A 20,285-nucleotide genomic window follows, 5' to 3' on the forward strand; every position below is an offset into this window, starting at 1 on the left:
ACTTTCTGACAGACAATAAACAGAGGAAACTAACAACACTGTCAGTGTATCAATAGAAAAACACAAACCAAAAAAAAGAAAAAAGAAAAGATCTTTCACCCCAAACAGGTTTCAGCTACTGTTGGCTGCAGTTAATCAACACTGGAGTCATGGCAACTGATTAGCAAAAAAGAAAATACCTGCATGTAATGAATTCTACAGAAGCGTAATGCATTCATTCAAAAAAAGAAAATCTGCTCTGTTTTTCTGAATTAATGAGATTATTATCACAAATTCTGAGATATGACCTTTAAACTCAGAAAAACAGAGTGGATTTTCTTTCTTAAGTGAATACATCGCTTCCGTATACCTCAATGCAAAGAAGTACAAAAACCAAATTATATTTTTAGAAGAAATATTTACTGTGTAAAGGAACTACTTCAATAAAGTACAATATAAACACATTTTAATTTAAAAACTCTGGTAATTGACATTTCTAGCAATATTTTACTGTGGTATACAGAGTCCACATTGCTATATGTGGAATATATTCATCGTTGTAATGTTTTTCTCCTCCTTCTCAAAATCCTCCTACTCCAAAAATTAGAATGAACCTACTGATGTGTAGAAAACTGAGTGCAAACATAAAAAAAATATTCCTTTAATTGAAACACATTAGGTTTGCATTGGATGTATGATGTAGTTTTACAAAGCAAAAGTAAAGCAAGTTACTATAAAACTATATGTTACAAAGAGAGACATTACCTGTAACCACATCCTTTGAAACTATTCTATAATAATGAATTTTGGTTGAGTGCAAATTATGTATGATTTCCCTTTAAGTGATATTTGATTGTTTTAAAGTTCTCACTTTATGATACAAACTATACTTTCCCAAGTTGGAGTAAAATATCACATTAAAAGTAAAACTGCAGCAGGGAAAGACGTACTGATACTGACACTTACTCCTTTTTTGCGGAGATTAATCATGATTTAACACTTGAAATGTTGCATCATGATTGAAACATTTGAAATATAAAAATTTGAAATTTGTCAAAAAGAAAAAGGTCAGACTCAACCAATTATTTAACAACTAGAAAACCAGCAATGTGTCCTTTATAACGCTCTTGACAACTGAGAACACTCAGTTCTCACTCAGTGAAAACAATGATTTCTAATACCATCCACAAATTAATACCACTCTTACAAGCAAACACACTTCATCTCCAACAAGTCAAATTCAAATTAAATTCAATGATGTCAATCATTATTCAGTTAAAACAGTTCAGTTAAAGCATCAACAACAACAACAACAAAAAAAAGAGAGGAGAATGTCCCCTATATTCACATATCACTCCTCAAACACAAAGTTAAATACTAAAACTAAAATTCATTACTAAATGTACAGGAACTCATGTTTCACTTTAAGTGTGAACTAAAGGTAGTGTTCACGTTGTGACAAACAGTGCAGGTCAGTTCAGTAGGTTTTAGAGTTACTCCTTCCTTGCTTCTGCGTCCTCCTTCATCTTCTGCTCCTGCATGCGACTCCGAGTGGAGCCTGGAAGAAGAAGATGGTCAACAGAGGAACATACATCCATAAGCTGTACAACTGACAAAAAAAAACACATGAAGAAGAGGAACTGAAAATATCAAAAGAAAAAAATGGAACTGAATATTTAAGAAACAGTTTTCACTTACTCATCTCTGCAAGCTTCTGTATCAGTGTAGAATCTCCTCCAGATTTGCTGTAAATTGAAATATATAAAGTGCTTAATTGAAAAAAAAGGTAGAATACATTTTTATTACTTTATTCACCAAATTAATATAATAATTCAGATAACCTGTAATAAGATGAATGTAATTTCTATGTATAATGTAATATTTCTTTATACTTTTACATTGCCAGTACTTAAACTGTTTTAATGTGTTGAATGACTTTGATGTAAAATTTGTAAATCTGGCGAATATAACTCCATTTGTGACCAACCTGCCATCGGCTTCATCCTGTCCGTCCACATCGAACCGTAACCTCTTCAGAGGCTTTGGAGCAGAGCCGAGATCCAGAGTCCTCTTAAAGGACCGATCGCTGCTGTTGACCATCTGGTTGATCTTTTGGAAGCGACTGGACAGCTGCAGATGAAAACAAAACGGAAACAACAGGGCCGGTGAGGAAAAGATCATTAACCACTGCAGCTGTTAGATTGAGATTTTCCTTCAATATTCTACAGAGCAAACAAAACAGGCACATACCCCAAAAGATTCACCGATCGATACCAACATTCTGCAAAAGGTAAAAAAAACAAACATGAGAAAAATCATGTGCAAAGAATTTTTTTTTCAAAATAATTTTTAAGGATAATGCTAATTCACAAGTGTAGTTGAATGGCCTTTTCTCTTTTTACCAAAAATCCTTCAAGTTGACTTAAGAGAACATCAAACTTCCGTGAATGTAAAGAACTGACCTGGAGCGAGGAGTCATGATACCCGGGGACATGCGTGGGCTTTTCAGAGGGGAGATGTACACATTATTGCTGCCAGGCACACGCAGAGGTGAATTTGGAAACTTGTAGGGGCTGCGTGGTATTTGTGGGATTGGAGAGAGGGTAGGCGGCTAGAAAGAAAAAAGAGAGCAACAATGAGAGGGTATAGTAAGTATATACATTCATCTGATTGAACATGTATTAAAATCAAACTATAGCCCCTGACAGGGAAGGTGTCTCACCCGGGTAGAAGCATACTGCAGGATGTTGGTTTTCAGCTTCTGCATGAACACTTGATTGTAAAAGACAATTATGGAGTCATAGTGGCCTTCAGTGATTAACACATGCTTAAAAGTCTGCAACACACAGAGTGACATGAAGAGAAACAAAGTTAAAAAACATTTTATATCATAATTCAACATGATGTTTGAAAGCAAAGAAACAGCCTGAAGGATAACAAAGTTATTAATGAAAGGTCAGGTCACCTCCTGGTTGGTGTTGGCCATGTTCTTGTATGCCGTGACGATGGTCTTGAAGCGCAGATCAACACTCTTCACTTTACATATGGCATACATGGCTGACATCATCAACTATGCCAAGAGAACAAGAGAATAAGAGACTGAGTCAAAGTGAGTAAAAAAGACAAAGAGCAAGAGAAATGATACAAAGAAGAGAAAAAGAGGAAACAGCATCTTGTCAGGTTACCTGGTCGAGGTGACGGTCTCTCATCAGCTCATACTCGTACTGCAGTGTGTGCTGGAATAGTGTCCATATGATGGGCTCCAGTTCAGGGTGGGAGGACAACAGGTAGGAGCAGAGTATCTTTAGTCTTGTATAAGCCAGGCGATACACTACAGAGAGAGGAAATCACAGACGCAGTTGGACACAAACAGCAACAGCAGTACACTGTAACATAAATGGAGAAAAAACCTGAGGGATAACTGTACTGAACAAAACAAACAGAAAAAAAATATTTGTTGTAATTTTCTAATACTTTCTTCAGTCTTATGATTTCCAGTTTATTATAGAGAAATCCATCACTGAGAAAAAAGTGGCGATGACTGAATCTTTGTGAAATTGAAGGAGGCCGTGTCTAGATTCTGTTTGTCTTCATTATATAGAATTTACCCGAGAGAGCCAGAGACACTTAATGTGTTGTGGGAAATATAACTTAAAAAGGAATCTGCACTCATCAAAAACAAGTGAGGGAGAGCTTGAACCTCATCTTACACTTTTTATAGAAGAGGCTGAGAGAGTTGGACTTTGGGTGTCGTGGAGTCTGACCAGCGGGCTGGGTCAGAACCTGAGAGGAAGCTTGAGAGCTGGCAGTGGCTGGGGACTCAGGAGGTAAGGCACGATGGCCCGGGCGCATGGGGGACAGATATCTGTAAGATCAATGGAAAAACCAGTGGGCCCAGTCAGTTACACCATCAATACTAAAGAAAATATTCAATTAAAATTTTCATTAAATGTAAACCACAATTCACAGATAATTAGAGGGTTCAGAATAAGGTAGTAGAGGCTAAAAGCTACAAATAGGAAGACTCATGGTGAGTATAAGTCATGAAATTTAACAGATATGTTTTTTTTTTTTAAATACCATGATACTTATCTATGACTTAAAGGTGAAAAACTGTTGTACTTATGACTTACAGTGGTTTTACAACAGCTAAAAGGGTTTGCTGGTATGCAGCAGCTGCAAGACCTCCCTAGACCAGCATGCATACCAGCAGCTGAAAAACAGAGTGATTGTGGGGTAAGAGACTCACAGGTCTGCTGCGGTGTGGTTGTGCTGCAGTGGTTGGCTGAAACTGGCTGGGGTCTCCACCTGCTCTGCTGCTCCGCCCTCATGCTCCTGTTTCAGCAGCTCAAACAGCGGGGAGGCCTGCGGAGACACAAACATGATAATGATTGATACGCATTACCACATGTGCATCTAAATCATGTTAAAAAATTACTGCATATCGTTTACCAGAAAACAGAATTCAAGAAGTAAAATTTGGACAAAAGAGAAAAACCTACTGAAAGCCAACGTGAGGGGAGTTTTTCAACCTCTGTCAAGACTAATTAAGCACACATCAACTTTTACTGATGCAAATTACAACTTCACCTACAGTACGCCTGAGAAATTAATACCTCAAAGCTTTGCAAATAAACACCAAAGCAGAATTCGAATGAGCTTTGGCTACTCTAAATCACATTTAACATTTTATATGACTTGGAAAAAAAGATACAATCACACTGTTATCTTAATCACAACACTACCCCTGGTGTCACAGCTTATGTTTTCTATATTTCAATTCTTTTCTCAATTAATAAAATTGTCGCTTTGTCTGTAAAATGTCAGGATATGATGAAAAATGCCCATCACAGTTTCCATGACAACATCTTTTAATGTTTGACCAACAGTCAAAAACCCTAAAAAGTCCAATTTACAGTGATAGAAAACAAAGACAAACAGCAAATCCTCACAATGGGGGAGCTGAGACAAGTGAAAGTACAGCATTTTCACTTGAAAAGTGACCCAAACTATTATCAACTAATTGGTAATACACACAATTGATACAATTAATTGGTATCAGCTCTAGCAGTCTCTGTGACATGAGGAAACCACAGAAAGAGAATCAGGGATGTTAACCTACTGACATGGAATTAAGATAATATCAAATATGAATTATCATTGATATTGATCAATTATCAAAAATAGTAATGGACTGATAATATATCTGTTCCTCAATTTTATCTTGATCTGAGGACACTCCCTATAGTGCCCTATCTGGTTTTAGTGTTAGATGGAAATCCCTACAAAATTAACCCAAACAATCGTTCTATTTAAAACAATGTTTGAATTTCATCTTAGAAATATATATAAATATATATAGACTGAAGGACATGTAGGTAAGTGGTGAATGTGAATATTGATATATCATACACTGAGAAGAAATCAGAGATTAAATCATACAGAGAAGTGGGTGTGGTAATAACTCAGCAACTTACACTATGACTTCAGGTACAGACCTGCTATTACTACATTCTTCATGTCATACTCGCCACGCCCGGCTGACGACATTGTCACATTTCAAAAGAACAGTTGGTATCTCATTGCTTAAACAGCATTCAGTGACGTATAGCGGATACAACACTGCAACATTTTTTTAGGTTGAAATCATTGCACTAATAAGAGTCTTGTGTTCTTTGTCTAATGTAGACTTGTGATTAAAGTCTCTACTTTTACCTGATTATTTGTTTGAAAATTGAAAGTGAAATACCAAAAGTCATAGTCATAAAGTCATAAAGTGTTAGTGGGCAGACAGTAAAATCGCCTGGTGACAAAATCATGTGATATTTTCAGTGGCTGATTTAAAAGAAGAAAGAAGAATCACCTAATTTAAGTTTGTAATTAAAAAGGAAATTGTGTGAATCATGAACCACAACCATTTCTGACAGATTCTCGGTACTCAAATTTCAGGTGAATGCATAAACAAAGAAGAGATGGGAGGACTTTGTCCCCAGTGGAGGCTCCTCCCTCTTTGTTTCAACAGCCCACTGTGTTTTTTGTGTTAGAGCCTCTGACTTGCAGCCTGCTATGAGGTTGCTGATATATGGTAAGGCAGGAGCAGAGTAACAATCAGCATGTCCCCTGCCCCAGGGCTACTACAGGAACAGACAGGAGAGGAAGAGAAGAACAACTCGACTGTTCACAGAGTTGAGGAGAGACACATGATTGTTCTCTCAAAGGGGATAAACATTTCAACTGCGGAAGACAACTGAAAAGACCGGAAACTCCAATTAAATGAGGAATATTGGACGTGCAGGACAGCTTTCAAATAAGGAAAACTGATGTAAAGAACTGTGGATACCAATACAGGTATTTTGTGGAGTCGCTCTATGCTTTCCTTCTAAGTATTTCATAACATAAAACCACACAAACTGAGCATTCTTCAGTAATTCAGGACTGTTTTTCTATACAAATGAAATTTTTCCTGCCTGTTGCACATGGATGGATTAACAAGGTGAACTTGGATTTTTATGGACACACAAACACACGACTGACAAGTTTTCACTCGGTAAATACAAATTTACCAGCCTGGTCTAAAGATGTATAACAACACCCTTCAGACTCTCAACACCACTGCACTGGGTGTCACTCAAAATTACATGAACTGCAATAAGAGTGATGACTTCAAATACCCTCTGTACAGCTCGGTTTTCAGCCTGGTGTTTGTGGTTGGACTTTTCTTCAACATGGTGGCTGTTTACATTTTTGGCTGTACACTGAAGCTGCGAAATGAGACCACGACATACATGATGAACCTTGTTGTCTCCGACTCTCTCTTTGTTCTCAGCTTGCCTTTTCGGATTGTTTACTTTATTAAACGTGACTGGCTATTTGGAAGTGTGCTCTGCAAGATCTCTGTGGCGCTTTTCTACACCAACATGTACGGCAGCATCCTCTTCCTCACCTGCATCAGCGTCGACCGTTTCCTGGCCATTGTGTACCCGTTTCGTTCCCAGAATATTCGTACTAGGAGGAATGCCAAACTGGCCTGCTGTACAGTGTGGGTGATGGTTCTTTCAGGAAGTATACCCACAGGGTTTCTCTTGGACACCACTTCACCCAGAAATGCCAACTCCTCCTCAAACTTCTGCTTTGAAAACTACTCCAAAAAACAGTGGAAGTCTGAGCTGTCCAAGGTGGTGGTGTTTATTGAGACTGTGGGCTTCATCATCCCGTTATTGGTCAATGTGTTCTGCTCGGTCACGGTTCTACGGACACTGAGGAAACCACAAACCATTAGCCGTGGAGGGAACCTCAACAAGGTAAAAATCTTGAGGATGATCCTTGTGCATCTGCTCATCTTCTGCTTCTGTTTTATTCCCTACAATGTCAATCTCATCTTCTACGCCCTGGTCCGCTCCAATGTCCTGAAGGGATGCTACGCAGAATATGTGGTCAGAACCATCTACCCCATTGCTCTGTGCATAGCAGTAACCAACTGTTGCTTTGATCCAGTCATTTACTACTTCACGTCAGAGGCCATTCAGAGCTCCATCAAACGCAAGTCCACAGTATGGCACAATGGTGCCAAGCTATTCGACAGACTTAATATGGACAGCACACAAAGTAGTCCAAATACAACACCAAAAAGCCTGACCCTGAGGTCTCTGAGATCCAAAATGTTTGTCAATGAGTCAACAGTCTAATAACAACTCTATTGTGACTCTATTATGTGACATGATAATTCAGTGTGTATTGCTGGTGAAACTCCATTTGGATCTGGCGGCAGCAGCGTGGTCTAGAGGATCATAACAACACATAAGCACAATGGTTGCTAAGGAGTTACTCTCTCAGTGTCTACTGGACACAACAGACAGTTTGGACTGGGACTTATGACACTGATCTCTAGTCAGTCAATAAACGAGTGTAGCAACTTTGAAAATAATAAAGTGTGTTGCAGCATAAATACCCTTTATCAAAGTGACAATTCACAATGCGCAAGTTGGAAAACTCTATTAAAGAATGAGTTATGAGTTCATAATGTGCATTAGTGGAAATGACAGGTGTGTGTGCCTAGTCGTGGATGGTGCTGCAAGTTTTAGCTTTTGCACATGACATTTAATTATAGTGTTATTCCTCAGCACAGATTCTCCTATAGGAAAGTTCTTCTTTAGCAACTGTGAACCAGTATTACAGTTTTTTTATGTACTGTGCAGTTTCTAAGTATTTGTGGCCTCAGTAAGGCTTTTAAGCACTTTATAGAGCAGCATGTTCTATAACTGTATTCACCCCTTATACTGAAAACAAATACATTTTTTTTAAATTTTAATTTCACTACTGGTTTGACAGAGTGGCGTGTTGTGAAATGTTTGACGTTATCAGGGTATCAATTGTCTCTGTGGGTGCCACCAAATCATTTGTCTAGACTGATGAGTCATACAGTTAGTAGCAACACAGGTACAGGTGCTGTGGTTGGCCAATGCCATGAATGCACAATGACTCAATAAATTTCAAATACAGATTAAAGGTTTGGTCAATAATTGAAAGCTGAACGAGGCAACACTGCATTTCCACTGCCAATGGCCTTGTCTACATTACTGGTCACTTCTGTAGAAAATAGCGAGGGTCAAAACATAAAGACATGAAAACATGTCAAAAATTCAGAATCTGCTCTGCTGAAATTCTGCATTAAGAACAAAACTGGAGTATATTGAAATTAAATTCAATGCGAGTTACAACATGAGGAATTTTCAATCAATTCTTTTTCACTGTCATGATTTTGCTAGTTTACGAAGAAGTAAATGTGAAAACACAGCGCACAGTGCAAATGGAATATGGCGCAGCTTGAATGCATGTGAAATATTTGTCCCTTCTTGTAAAAGCTGTGTGCTGCAAGACCGAGCACTGCTGCATTCCTGTTGAGAGGCGTTGCCTGAGGGTCTGCACTGACTAGGGTAGCCTCATCATCACCATGCACGGATGAAAGATTGCGAAACTGAAGCAGGCGAGCGACAACATGCCTCCTAAGGGAGAAGAACATTTACAAAGTAGAAGACAGGCCACAATGATCCAGTGAATCCAGATTCTGTGAATATTGCAGAACGTAAACTTAAACTGGCGTCTGAGATAAACAGAATAGGCAATTTCTGAAGACTTATTTTTCCATGTTTGGACTCCTGACATTACTACATCCACACCTTCACCCAGCACAACTGAAATATTTGTACTGGATAAATGGTTTTGTGTGGAAAAAGTCCGTCTAACTCAAGGTTGACATGATAAATCACACAGACTTGTGATGCTCTGATAAGAGTATATTATAAAAAGAAGTAATTATAATGATGATTGATACATTTTACTGTATGTGAAGAGTTTTTGTGGAATTGAATAGTAAAAACACACCATCCCATTTCTGTTTGTATTGATAATTGTAACATGAAGGTAAGGTTTACTTTTTGTGCACAGAATAAATCTTAACCAGTTATTTTGGAGTTGTGTCTGTCATTTGTTTTATATATTTTGAATTCAGATCTATGTAAAAAGGGTGTGTAGCTAAGTCATCATCTGTGCCATAGTAGCCTAATATTCTACAAATTAAGATTATTTAAACAGAGACTTTTTTAGTTCAACGCTGCTTCATTTACATCCCAATTTAACTGGTGAAGTAAGTTTGTATAGTTTGCACCTATTACCTACATCAGATTCTTCAATACACAAACACTCAAATTTTGAGTCACAAGAGTTCTGACTAATTAAGACATATATGGCATCAAACTATTTGTCTCTGGTTCTCTTTGGCTCTACTAACCATGGACACAGATCTTCTCTGAGTTCTTCTTCAATTGTCTGAAAGGTGATTGTAGTTAACAGTTAATGATTAACTCCTTTTATACAAGCAGCCATAAACATGACTGTAATGAAACTATGCGTGCTTAATTGTATGGCTTATCACAAAACTCAGTTCTATGAGAAAACTAGTTAATATCTGTCAATTCTCAATCCAAACTAGTGATAAAGTTCAAATCTCTCTAACCAATTTGACCTAAAAAAACAGAATAAACCACGTGTGTGGGAGAGGAGAGAGGGGGAGATAAAGTGAGATAAAGTGAGAGAGAGATCCTGGCCTGCGTGTGGGTGTCGGCGTGAACTGCTCCAATCAGAAGCATCATGGCAAGTTATCCTGCTGCTGTTATCCTTATCACACTGTCACTGCACTGATGAGACCCTGATACTGGTGAGTGATGAAGTTTTATTGGTTTCATCTGAATTCTCCTCAGTGAGGTTTATATGCAAAATATATAATGGATTAAGATGTGTTTTTTTTTTAATAAAAAGAAGACAGAAAGTTAACTGAATCAGCTTATTAGGGTTGAGTAGAAACTTTAAATGAAGGAGGTCCACAAAGCTTAAGATAAGAATCTATTTTTTCTATGTGATATTCTATCATTTCTATGGTTTTTACAGTGACAGGAGGGTGACAAGAGTCACAAAACAGCTACATGATTTGCAATTCTTGGTCACATTAAGCTTACTTTGTAAGGGTGATAACAGTTACGGTAAAATAATTCAGTTTAAAATTTTAAAAACTATGAATGTCTTATCAAATAATGTTGAAAAATATATAAAAAATGTCAATTGCAATGCTGCATGAAAGCTGACTGATAGATATAATTAATGAATTGATCTGTATAAAAAAAATTATTTAACAATTACATTTTTGAAATCAGCATTCAGATATAATGAATCATGGTATAATTAGGGTTAAGATAATAGTGGGAGCTCCCTTGTGTCCTCGGTCAGTGGTATTGATTTAACTCAATGGTCATTTGATGACTGGAGTGTGTGGAGTTGTTCAATAGCCTAAATTTCTGGTAATTTCCTAACAAAAAAGCAAAAGAGAGAAAAGATTTAACTAATGCATTAGTAAAGTGCACTTACAATCAAACCGTCCCAATCTTGACTGACAGATGCATAACTGGATACTTGCTTATACACTAAAACCTACAGCCTAAATTAACACCTCTGACGATCAACTTTATGAGCGTCACTAAATGTTTATTTACAGCAGGGAAGCAGTATTACATGAGCCATTTCTTTTTTCCCCACTCTGCCTGTAATCAAACCAAATGTTTGCTTGTTTTACAGGTGCAGTTAAAACTTTATTGACAGAATCCTTCCAACCGTCGTTGTGCATATCAAACATTAATTCAGGTGTGCCAGCTGCAGTAGTGTATTTACCTCAGCAAATTTACATTCCATAAAACAGGAGACATTTTGAGTTTATTAAGTCTTTAGTTGCCACAGGTTTAACTGCTCTAGCAGAAGCTACTTAACCGTCCTTCAGATATGAGAGTGACACAGTGATTTTAAGTGTTGGAGCAGCAAATCATTTTGGGACATGGAGCTGTGGAATATGACTGACGAACCAGCGAAGCCATTCTCACCTCTGTCTAACTGCACTGTGGACACCAGCTACCGCTTTACTTTTTATCAAGTGTCTTACAGTGTCATCTTCCTGCTGGGTTTGGCCACCAATGGCCTGGCTCTGCACAGACTGTGTCGGTTTCCTTACACTGTTAACAGTACAGCCATCTACATGGTCAGCCTGTCAGCTGCTGACTTGTTTTTTGTGATCTCCCTTCCTCTGAGAATCTACTACTACAACCAAAAGGCTCAAGCCTTGTCCTCCAACACAGGAGAGCCGTCCAGTTGGACTCCTGGGGTGGCTTACTGCCACCTCACTTTCACACTCAAATACATCAGCCTGTATGGGGGCATCTTCTTCCTGGTGTGCATCGCTGTGGACCGTTATTTTGCTGTTGTGCACCCACTGGCATCAACGCTCCGCAGGCTGCGTGTTGCACAGCTGGTAAGTGGGGTGATCTGGTTCCTGGTGTTGGGGCTGAGTGTGGGTCTGCCTCTGCTGCGCTCTGCAGCCGCTCGCCAACACCAGCCCTGTCTGTTGGACCCGTCCTTGCAACGCCATCGAACCATCATACTGGCAACCCTGGGCTTAGTGCTGGGGTCATTTCTGTTGCCCACTGTGCTACTTCTCTACAGTTACTGCAGAGTGCTGAGTGTGCTTCGCCAGCCTAGACATCGCTCTCGCAGCCAGCTCCGCAGCCGCCAGCACACTCTCACAGTCATTTACTGGGTGCTGGGCATCTTCCTATTGTGCTTCCTCCCTTATCACATCAACCTGCTGGGATACACCCTCACACATGTGGGACTGCTGCCCCATTGTGGCCTAGCCAAGATGACCAAGGCTGTACACCCCGTGGTGCTGTCACTCGCCAGCTCCAATTGCTGCCTGAACCCACTCCTTTACTATTTCTCCAGCAGCCTGGTGCACAGGGAGGCACCTGGTGGTGGAGGCAGTGGCAGCCAGTGACACAAATCATCCCCTACAACTACGGAAAACAATCCGTTTTTTAAGAGCACTATTATAATCACTACTGCTTTAGTGATTATACAATTAACCAGGACTTTTTCTATTCACATACAGTATTCAGTAACCTATACTGTGTGCACTGCTTTGTACGTGGTACTGCAGGTAACTCTGTATGTGTTAAATATGTAATCTGCATTTTAGGTCTAACTGGTTTTGTGAGTGTTCACTTTACTGCAGAGTTGTGTCTCTGGAGTAGTTTGAGGTTCAGTGTCATGTTAACAAGCACTTTGCCAGCTATGGTTGGCTTGGTTATTTGGTTCAGTGCAACTATATGTTTGTGAGATAGGGACATGCAATGAGATTTTTCATATGCAGTGAATACGTGGAAATGCTGCTCCAACATTATGGAGCAGTTTACACAGAATGTTGATCTTATATGTAATTTATGTTATTCCTAAAGTGTTGTAATTTTTTTCAAATGTGCAGTTTGAGAATTGACTGATTGTATAAGGTGGCCATATTAGCAGTAGCTATGTTTTAATGTTGTGTTATTTGTGAATCTTATCAAAATACTGTGACATTATTAAATGTATACTGCAGTCGTAATGAGAGATAAAACTGACCGTCCTCCATGCAATCCTCTCCATGATGAGGTTCTCACACGTCTCCAAATGTTTGACGATATCTTTGCTCAGTGTAGGGTCAGCCTTGATGAAGCTCTCGATGACTTTGTAGAAGTCAAAGGCGGAGAGTTTGAACACATCCAGTATCCAGGGGAAACACACATCTGTATCAGCTTGGTCACCACCTCCATGGTTGTATCCTCCAGTCTTAAAACTGCTCTCTAATCATAAGGAGCAAGCAATATAATTATAACGTGTCACACATGTAGAAGAAGTTTAAACATTGATCGGTATTATTGAACCGTAAGATACAACACAGTTATTTAAGAGGTGGTATGCAATGGCATCTGTTGTTAATTTTTTAAGCAAATTACGTGACACACCTCCATATGTTGCCATGACTACCTCCAAAGCGCAGGCCAAGAGTGATGTGTGGAATGTGGAGTCATTGAGGAGTTTACTGAAATGGAAATCATATGACTCAGCTCAAGTCAAATAATGCTTCACTACACATCAAAACAACAAAAATCTTCAATGCATTTCCAAAGTTCAGCTAAAGGTTAAGTGAATAGCCACTTACACTAACTGGCTTCATAATTCTCTAGTGATTTGATAAAAAAAAAATAAAATAAAAACATACCTGAAATTTTGCACAGACAGTCGCTTCTCTTCCTACAAAGTGAAAAAGTATGAATGAGTATGAACAATATGAATGCAAGTTATTTCAGACACTGAAGTATGTTGAGTCAAAAAGTGTGGGAACCTCTGCTGTATAGTCTACACTTCCAGTGAGTTGCTTCCTGTTGACAGACTTAATTTGCTCTCCACTATGTTGCTATGAAAACAGAAGTCATAAGGGCATAGACAGGTAGATTGAGCTTTTCTGAGATACTTTTTTGGGTAAACCTGAAAATTGCTAAATTTGAATTCACCTGAGCCTCTGAATAAATAGATAAATAATAAAAATACAAAATTGTTGAATAAAACAGTTGAAAAAATAAATTAATGACATAAATTCAAATGAGTCACTCACCGATTTCAGCATTTCCTCCATGACTTTGTAATACAGTCTGACTCCGAGGGTAAATCTCTGAAGGACAACACAAACATGTACTGTAAGTTGGACATTTCAGTAATTTCAGAATGACATGTCTTGCCACTTTTTGTCATTTTTTTTTTTTTGACTGTTAGTTCATACCTGCTTGCCAAGTATGACACAGCGCGGACCGACTGCCTGACCAAATCTTTGGCTGAACGCCTGTTCAAGTGTCTCCAAACGCTTCAGCACGTCCTGCGTCGGGTCCACAGTGCAATTCTGACCAGGCAATAAGAAAACAGGAAATATCTCAAATTAAAGTGGCAAGATGCAGATTCATCGGACATTTAGTGGCAACACTACTAGGGACCCACTTTGAAATATGTATCCAGGTTAGTTGATGGTTGGTCCCCACTGGAGATGAGATCACCCCTCAACTGCTGAATGGAGGTCATGGCAGCTCTGATGAGACAAAACCAAAATCAGACGATCATGACGGACAAACTCAAAACATTTTGTACAATGAAATATGTCCAATAAATTCCACACAGTATAATTAATCCCTTACTAATCTCGAAAGTTTGGTTTTCCATTCGGTCCACTGGGTGAACAATAAACACAATGAAGAACAGGAGAGTGACTACAACTGCTTACCTGATTGGAGTCTGTGGAGGGATGAGTACAGCATCTTCATCTTGCAGGTTCTTCTTTGGCGTTCTCTCCCCCTGTAATCTGAATGCAGGAGGAGATTATTCAACACTTTTCTCTACATTATATTAGCTGATCTACAAGAAAATTAAAACACTGAATAGTGAAGATAACTAATTACATTTCGACTTTAGGCACAAGAACAGTCTCATCTCCATCAAAAAACAGCCGTCCATCAATGTCTCTACTTTTGAGGTAGTGTTCTTCATATTGTTGGTCGAGGTCATTCACCTAGGGTGACAATTAAATGTTGAGGTTACTTGCACTTAAATGGTTCCACACATACAAAGATAAACACCATCACTGTGTCCCAGTTGTGCTCAACAGTTTGAATTTTCTCAGTCAAATCCTTTGTTTTCAATTGACCCTAATGCAAATGTGTTAAATGCTAACATGTACAAAAGTATCAAAAATGTAAGTGGTTCCATTTAACTAGTTAAATAATTGTTGCATTGTAGTCTTTTAGATTACCAGCACAAAATAATATGTAATTACACCCTTGACCTACTGTGTAAGAATTATTTCACTGTTGTAAGGAGGTTAACTGCTAAATATCTTGAGCTCTAACAATGCATCAAATTTCATTAGTTAAATGCATATTTTAGATGAAAGATTGTGTTCTGTTAACTACCTCTGCAATCAAAGATATCAGAAAATGATAAGGAATCAGACACTAAAGAATTAACAGGGGTTTCTCAACACATGTACAAGACTTGTCTAGAGATTGTACAATTACAACCATGCCAGAATCTATCTGTATCTGATCAGATCTCATAAAACATCTCTGAAATAAGGCAAGTACTCGACTTGTCTGCACAGTCACAGACACATCTGTGAAATAAAATAATCTGGGCCAAAATCACACTTCATTCTTCAAATTTCATGTTTTTTTCCAATTTATGCAAGCCCCTCATAGGCCAGATCAACATGGTCAGACCTACACATTATTTATATAAGACACTTGTGTAAATAATATGCACCACTCGTTCGTTACTGGGGTAACGTAACAGCAAAAAAAATATGTCCAGTACCCGTTTTCAGAAGAGTTTCAGTGTCAGCAAACAGTAGCATCCTGTCTCTGTTGTTGTCATACCTGCCTTTGCAATATAACACCTACACACAATGAAGGATCCCCTGCTTGAGTACACATTTTCCTGACACCATGTATGTGAAAACAAACATGTAAGAGCAGCAAAGAGAACAACCAACAGCTGTCAGACACTCAAACATTCAACAATGGCAACAGCAAGCAGGAAAAGGTAACTAATGGAAACACTAAGTGCAGAGGAGACAAGGTGAAATCAAACAGTGGAGCAGGTGTTGTGACAATCACAACCCTTACCTGAGGAAAATCTGGGGATCTTGAAAGATCTAGTGAGTCCAGGAAAGCAGAGAAACTGGTCTGGTATACATTCTTCACCTGCAAAAAGAATTGGTATAAAGGACAAATGAGGCCAAAAACACATGGATGGCATAGAAATGTGTTTAGATGATGACTGTAAGAACTATAACAAGAGAAGTGCTCAGACCTCTTCTGCATTGCATTCATTCTCTTTGCACAAGGTTTCGAGAAGCTGCACATCCATCTCTGGCTCTGGAGGTCGGGATTTGGCTTTGCTCTGGTTTCGTCGAGATGTTCGTGTTGGGGGGCTCTGGACTTTACTGATGGATGATTCTGAGAGAAAAACATTTAAGAAGTTAGAAAATCTGTGGGAGGCATGAACTATAGATCTTTTCATGACACAGAATCTCTGATGTTGTGATTACATTTTACATTTTTCATGGCTGGGAAGATCTACTATTATACAACATAAACACAATACTGTGCATATGCTTTTTAAGCAAATAACGTGAAATCACATTAGGTCTAAATGTGCAGTTATGCCTACATCAAAATGTTTCTCTAGTCGCTTTTAAATAAATTCTTCAACTTTTCAGACTTTCAAATTTAGTTGTTCAGTAAGAGGCCATAAAAGTTTATCAAATAAAGACAGATGTCTCAGTAAATGACCCTGAAGCTTACTGTAAAGAGGCTGCAGAAGGTCTGGAGGGCAGCGCTTGATGAATAACTCCAGCGTACAAAGCAGCAGCTGGAATGATATGACCAGGTCATCATCCATCTGTAAGACCCTTCCTGCAGACAGCAAAGATGTAACACATGAGAAGCACCATCACAATACTACTGCTGCAGGCTACAGAGAACAGAACTTTCCAATTCATTTGAGCTCTACAGCTGAGAACAGAGAAGGAAGGAAGGATGGAAAGAAGAAGATGGAGCAACATGAAAACTATTCCATCACGTGTGTTAACAGCTTGATCCTACTTGTTTTTGTTGTTGGTAATGTGTTAAAGGCTAAACCTACCTTTGGCCAAAAGAAACATTGTCCAGCAGCTCCGCATGGTCTCTCTCTCCCTTGAAAATGAGACACTGAACTATTAACCTAGCAACTGGCATCACATCTTTATAAGAAACATGCAATTATCAAGCACAAGGCAATAAAGATACTAAAAAATGAGTATGACAAATACATTTCACTCATGTGACAGATAAGTCTCCAACTTACTTGCCATCAGCAACCAAAGCAAAGATCTTCTTGCAAGTCCTGAAGCAAAACAAATATTAAGTTCAGTTACAATTTTGCCACAATTAGTTCTCTATGAATCAAGCACCTGTACTGTACTAATGTGCTCACTCACTTCTCAAACCTCTGGTACAGAGCCAGTGTCACATCATACTTCTTCTCCAGTCGTGTCAGTGCTGAATTCACCTTGGTGCTAATTGTATCCAAGTTCACATCCAACTTCCTCACCAGAGACATAAACTGCTTTACACTACAAAAGTAAGGATGAATGTAGGTGAGAGGACACTTCATTTGAATGAAAACTCAACAAGCAAACTGAAAGAATAAAACTTTAAAACCAGCCCATAAATGCAGGCCGAATTTAAAATGATACTAATAAAATTTTTAAGACTGGTACAGTAATTGTCAAAATGACAAATGCTCCTCAACAGGAATATTCTTCATATTACATCACAGTAATGTGAAGAATATTAAGAGGTAGATTTTTACTTGAAGCTAAAAACAGCAATTCAGCAGCATATGCTATAAATTCAAGCACTGTGAAAGCTGCTGATTACTTACTTTAGACTGACTGCTTTCAGAACCTGAGTTAAAGTGAAACAGGCAACATCCATGTCTGTCACAGTCACAAAGAGACAAGCACCCCACAGCCTTTTCTGATTGTCCTGAAATAAAATGTAAAAAGAGAAATGTTTAAAAAAGTGAGGTATTTTTCTAATCACTGACATCAATGAATATGAAGACCTGGTGGAGAATGTTGAGTAGGACTGAAACATAAATATAATAGATCTGTTACAACAAAGCAATACAATACAAATACATATTTTATCAAAGACATGTTAGTCCACCTTTGTTATAAGATGTTAAAATTTCCTTTAACAGATTAGCAAAAGGTTAACCTTTCATCAACACTTCAGAAAAACCACCTCAACATGACAAGAGCATCACACATAGACACTGTGCCACACTGTCGGATTAGATTGATATGTAGGGTACAATTTAAGGTGACACTAATGTCAAACTTTACACCTAATCTCACAGATAATACCCACATAAGACCTGTGACAGTGTGATATGAGACACATGCCTGCTCATTACGTGCAGTGCATCCTCGTCTGCGATCCTTTAACCAGCAGTGAAAAGGTTACCATTCGGTTGATATTTGTGCAGCTTTTACATGTACTTGCACTACTTGAATGCCATCCAAAATCAGTGACTATGTTTTCCTGTGAGTCAATTTCTGATACTGTACTGTTAGACTGACAAAAACTACAAAGCTGTCTACAGTTTTTGTGTTGTGCTACAATTACTGCAGGAGGATAATCCTTGTAGGGCAAATTGGAGAAAGCTGTTTGAAAAGCTTTGGAGGGGGTTTGGTTGTTAAGCCATGTTCATTTGAATTGTTAGGGTCTGGATGCCTTAGTGGCCATTTAATTCTGACCAAACTGTATAAACAGTAAGTGAGCTGTCTCCAAATGGGATTCTTGTGTTCTATTATAGGGTGGCTTTGAAACAGACTAATACAATTTCCAGGCAGGATCACAACATTGCAGATCTACTGTCACATTACTGCATATAAATACATACAGCGACTTCATCCATGGACTCTTGAATGGTTTTCCACAGGGTCCAGGCACGGTCACAAACCAGGTCTGTGACGTGAAGGCTCTTGCACAGGGTCACAAACTCGGCATCCTTGTCTCTGTGTCTAGTGGATGAAGACCATAAACCAACGTTATGGAGTTTCGGGACATCAAAACAAGCCTCCCGGCACAGGTGTATTTATGTGTTATAACAGCGCCACATCACATGCTATATATGATACTGAATATTAACACCCTGTGGTGAGTTGTGCAGGACTGAGAGACGTTAAAACTCATAGGTTTTACCTCTAAATACAGGCCTGGCTTCGTTTAAAGTAGCTAGCTAGTCAGCTTCACGGTTAGTCACAGCTAACAAGAGTGAAATACCAGCACAAACTAACGTTAGCTAAACATTTAGGCTACGGTGTAAATACATTTTACAGAGGAGCTAAGTAATTCTCTGCTGAGAACTGGATGAGGCACAAAAAACGTCTCTTACTTTTTAAGAGATAACTCTGGACTCTCCCTCTTGTCTGGAGAGGCACTTTCAGCACTGGGCTTCAGCCCCTTGCTCTGTGTCGTCCCAGAGTTGCGCTTTTTAGGTGGCATCTTGGTTTACGGTTAGCTAACAGACAAATATAAAACTTAGAAATAGAAATGTGATTTGAAGTCGACAAATAATGTTTACTAAGTTTAAATCCCACTGCACGAGTTCCGTAGCAACAATACAACAAAACCTCACTGACTTCCTGAAAGCGTGTGTGCTCGATTTGTAACACGGAAGTGCGCTGCGGGTTCCGGTGTCGCCGGTGTCTCAGCAGCTGTTAGCCGCCCTCCACGCTAAGTGCTCAAAATCCCGTGTATATTAACGTCTTCGCTGAGTTTAGTGGTCGTTTATCTCTATTTAAACCCAGTACTGCCGACAGTACCATTAAATGTAGTAGTATATACATATAATGTAGTCTTAGGCGCTCTGTGATGATAAACAGAGAGCAGTGTGCGTTCCCAGGGATCACGTGACCAAACGAAATCGAACTAACCCAAACCCACGAGATGAAAACGCGGGAAAATATATACGCAACATCCGCTCATTTGCATGTATCCCGCCATCCAAACGAGTCACAAAGGATTTCAGGGTTTTTCTACTGCACAGGACAGCTGGTAGAAAAGTAGACGACTCATCATTTCAGCCGATGTGATGTAATTATATAGTTATTACGGTGATGTAGATCGTGCATATGTTCACTTTGTTCACCTTGTTTCACAAATTACTACGCACTGACGTCTTTACCTTTTAACCTACCAGAGAAACACGCATTTCACTATAGTTATAAAAGCTATAATCTATTCTCTTTGGTCACTAAAAGTTTCTTTAATACGTTTTATTATGTGATCATGGATTAA

At 38.8% G+C, this 20,285-nt stretch overlaps 3 protein-coding genes across 3 annotated transcripts; 2 read left to right on the forward strand and 1 right to left on the reverse strand.

The window, feature by feature from the left end:
- Positions 1-428: 428 nt before the first annotated feature.
- On the reverse strand, positions 429-19,747 carry rb1 (retinoblastoma 1). The gene is made up of 27 exons (XM_056397766.1): positions 19,381-19,747; positions 18,886-19,006; positions 17,860-17,963; positions 17,414-17,548; positions 17,281-17,319; positions 17,080-17,129; positions 16,740-16,850; positions 16,246-16,391; positions 16,059-16,136; positions 14,838-14,947; positions 14,663-14,740; positions 14,383-14,470; positions 14,171-14,287; positions 14,006-14,062; positions 13,613-13,644; positions 13,356-13,432; positions 12,973-13,193; positions 4,229-4,344; positions 3,690-3,844; positions 3,165-3,310; positions 2,945-3,049; positions 2,702-2,815; positions 2,442-2,590; positions 2,230-2,260; positions 1,967-2,109; positions 1,678-1,724; positions 429-1,537 (listed from the first exon to the last, which is right to left on the reverse strand). The coding sequence occupies exons 1-27, from the start codon at positions 19,488-19,490 to the stop codon at positions 1,473-1,475; spliced, it is 2,745 nt and encodes a 914-aa protein (XP_056253741.1). The 5' UTR covers positions 19,491-19,747; the 3' UTR covers positions 429-1,472.
- On the forward strand, positions 5,815-9,442 carry LOC130182679 (lysophosphatidic acid receptor 6-like). Its single transcript, XM_056397767.1, has one exon. The coding sequence runs from the start codon at positions 6,558-6,560 to the stop codon at positions 7,662-7,664; it is 1,107 nt and encodes a 368-aa protein (XP_056253742.1). The 5' UTR covers positions 5,815-6,557; the 3' UTR covers positions 7,665-9,442.
- Positions 10,035-12,389, forward strand: LOC130182680 (lysophosphatidic acid receptor 6-like). Its single transcript, XM_056397768.1, has 2 exons — positions 10,035-10,192; positions 11,104-12,389. Exon 2 carries the CDS (start codon positions 11,357-11,359, stop codon positions 12,347-12,349), a length of 993 nt encoding a protein of 330 aa, XP_056253743.1. The 5' UTR covers positions 10,035-10,192; positions 11,104-11,356; the 3' UTR covers positions 12,350-12,389.
- Positions 19,748-20,285: the final 538 nt, after the last annotated feature.

This window comes from Seriola aureovittata, chromosome 15, assembly GCF_021018895.1.
Source record: "Seriola aureovittata isolate HTS-2021-v1 ecotype China chromosome 15, ASM2101889v1, whole genome shotgun sequence".
Classification (NCBI taxonomy): Eukaryota; Metazoa; Chordata; class Actinopteri; order Carangiformes; family Carangidae; genus Seriola; species Seriola aureovittata.

What these genes read in the sequence shown, in the direction of transcription:
- LOC130182680 (XM_056397768.1), top strand. Translation starts at nt 11,357, where the DNA reads ATGGAGCTGTGGAATATGACTGACGAACCAGCGAAGCCATTCTCACCT.
- rb1 (XM_056397766.1), bottom strand. Translation starts at nt 19,490, where the DNA reads ATGCCACCTAAAAAGCGCAACTCTGGGACGACACAGAGCAAGGGGCTG. An exon ending in CCAGAGTTATCTCTTAAAAA is followed by an intron (nt 19,007 to 19,380) that starts GTAAGAGACGTT and finishes TTCATCCACTAG; the next exon opens with ACACAGAGACAAGGATGCCG. An exon ending in TGCAGTATGCTTCTACCCGG is followed by an intron (nt 2,591 to 2,701) that starts GTGAGACACCTT and finishes TTTTCTTTCTAG; the next exon opens with CCGCCTACCCTCTCTCCAAT.
- LOC130182679 (XM_056397767.1), top strand. Translation starts at nt 6,558, where the DNA reads ATGTATAACAACACCCTTCAGACTCTCAACACCACTGCACTGGGTGTC.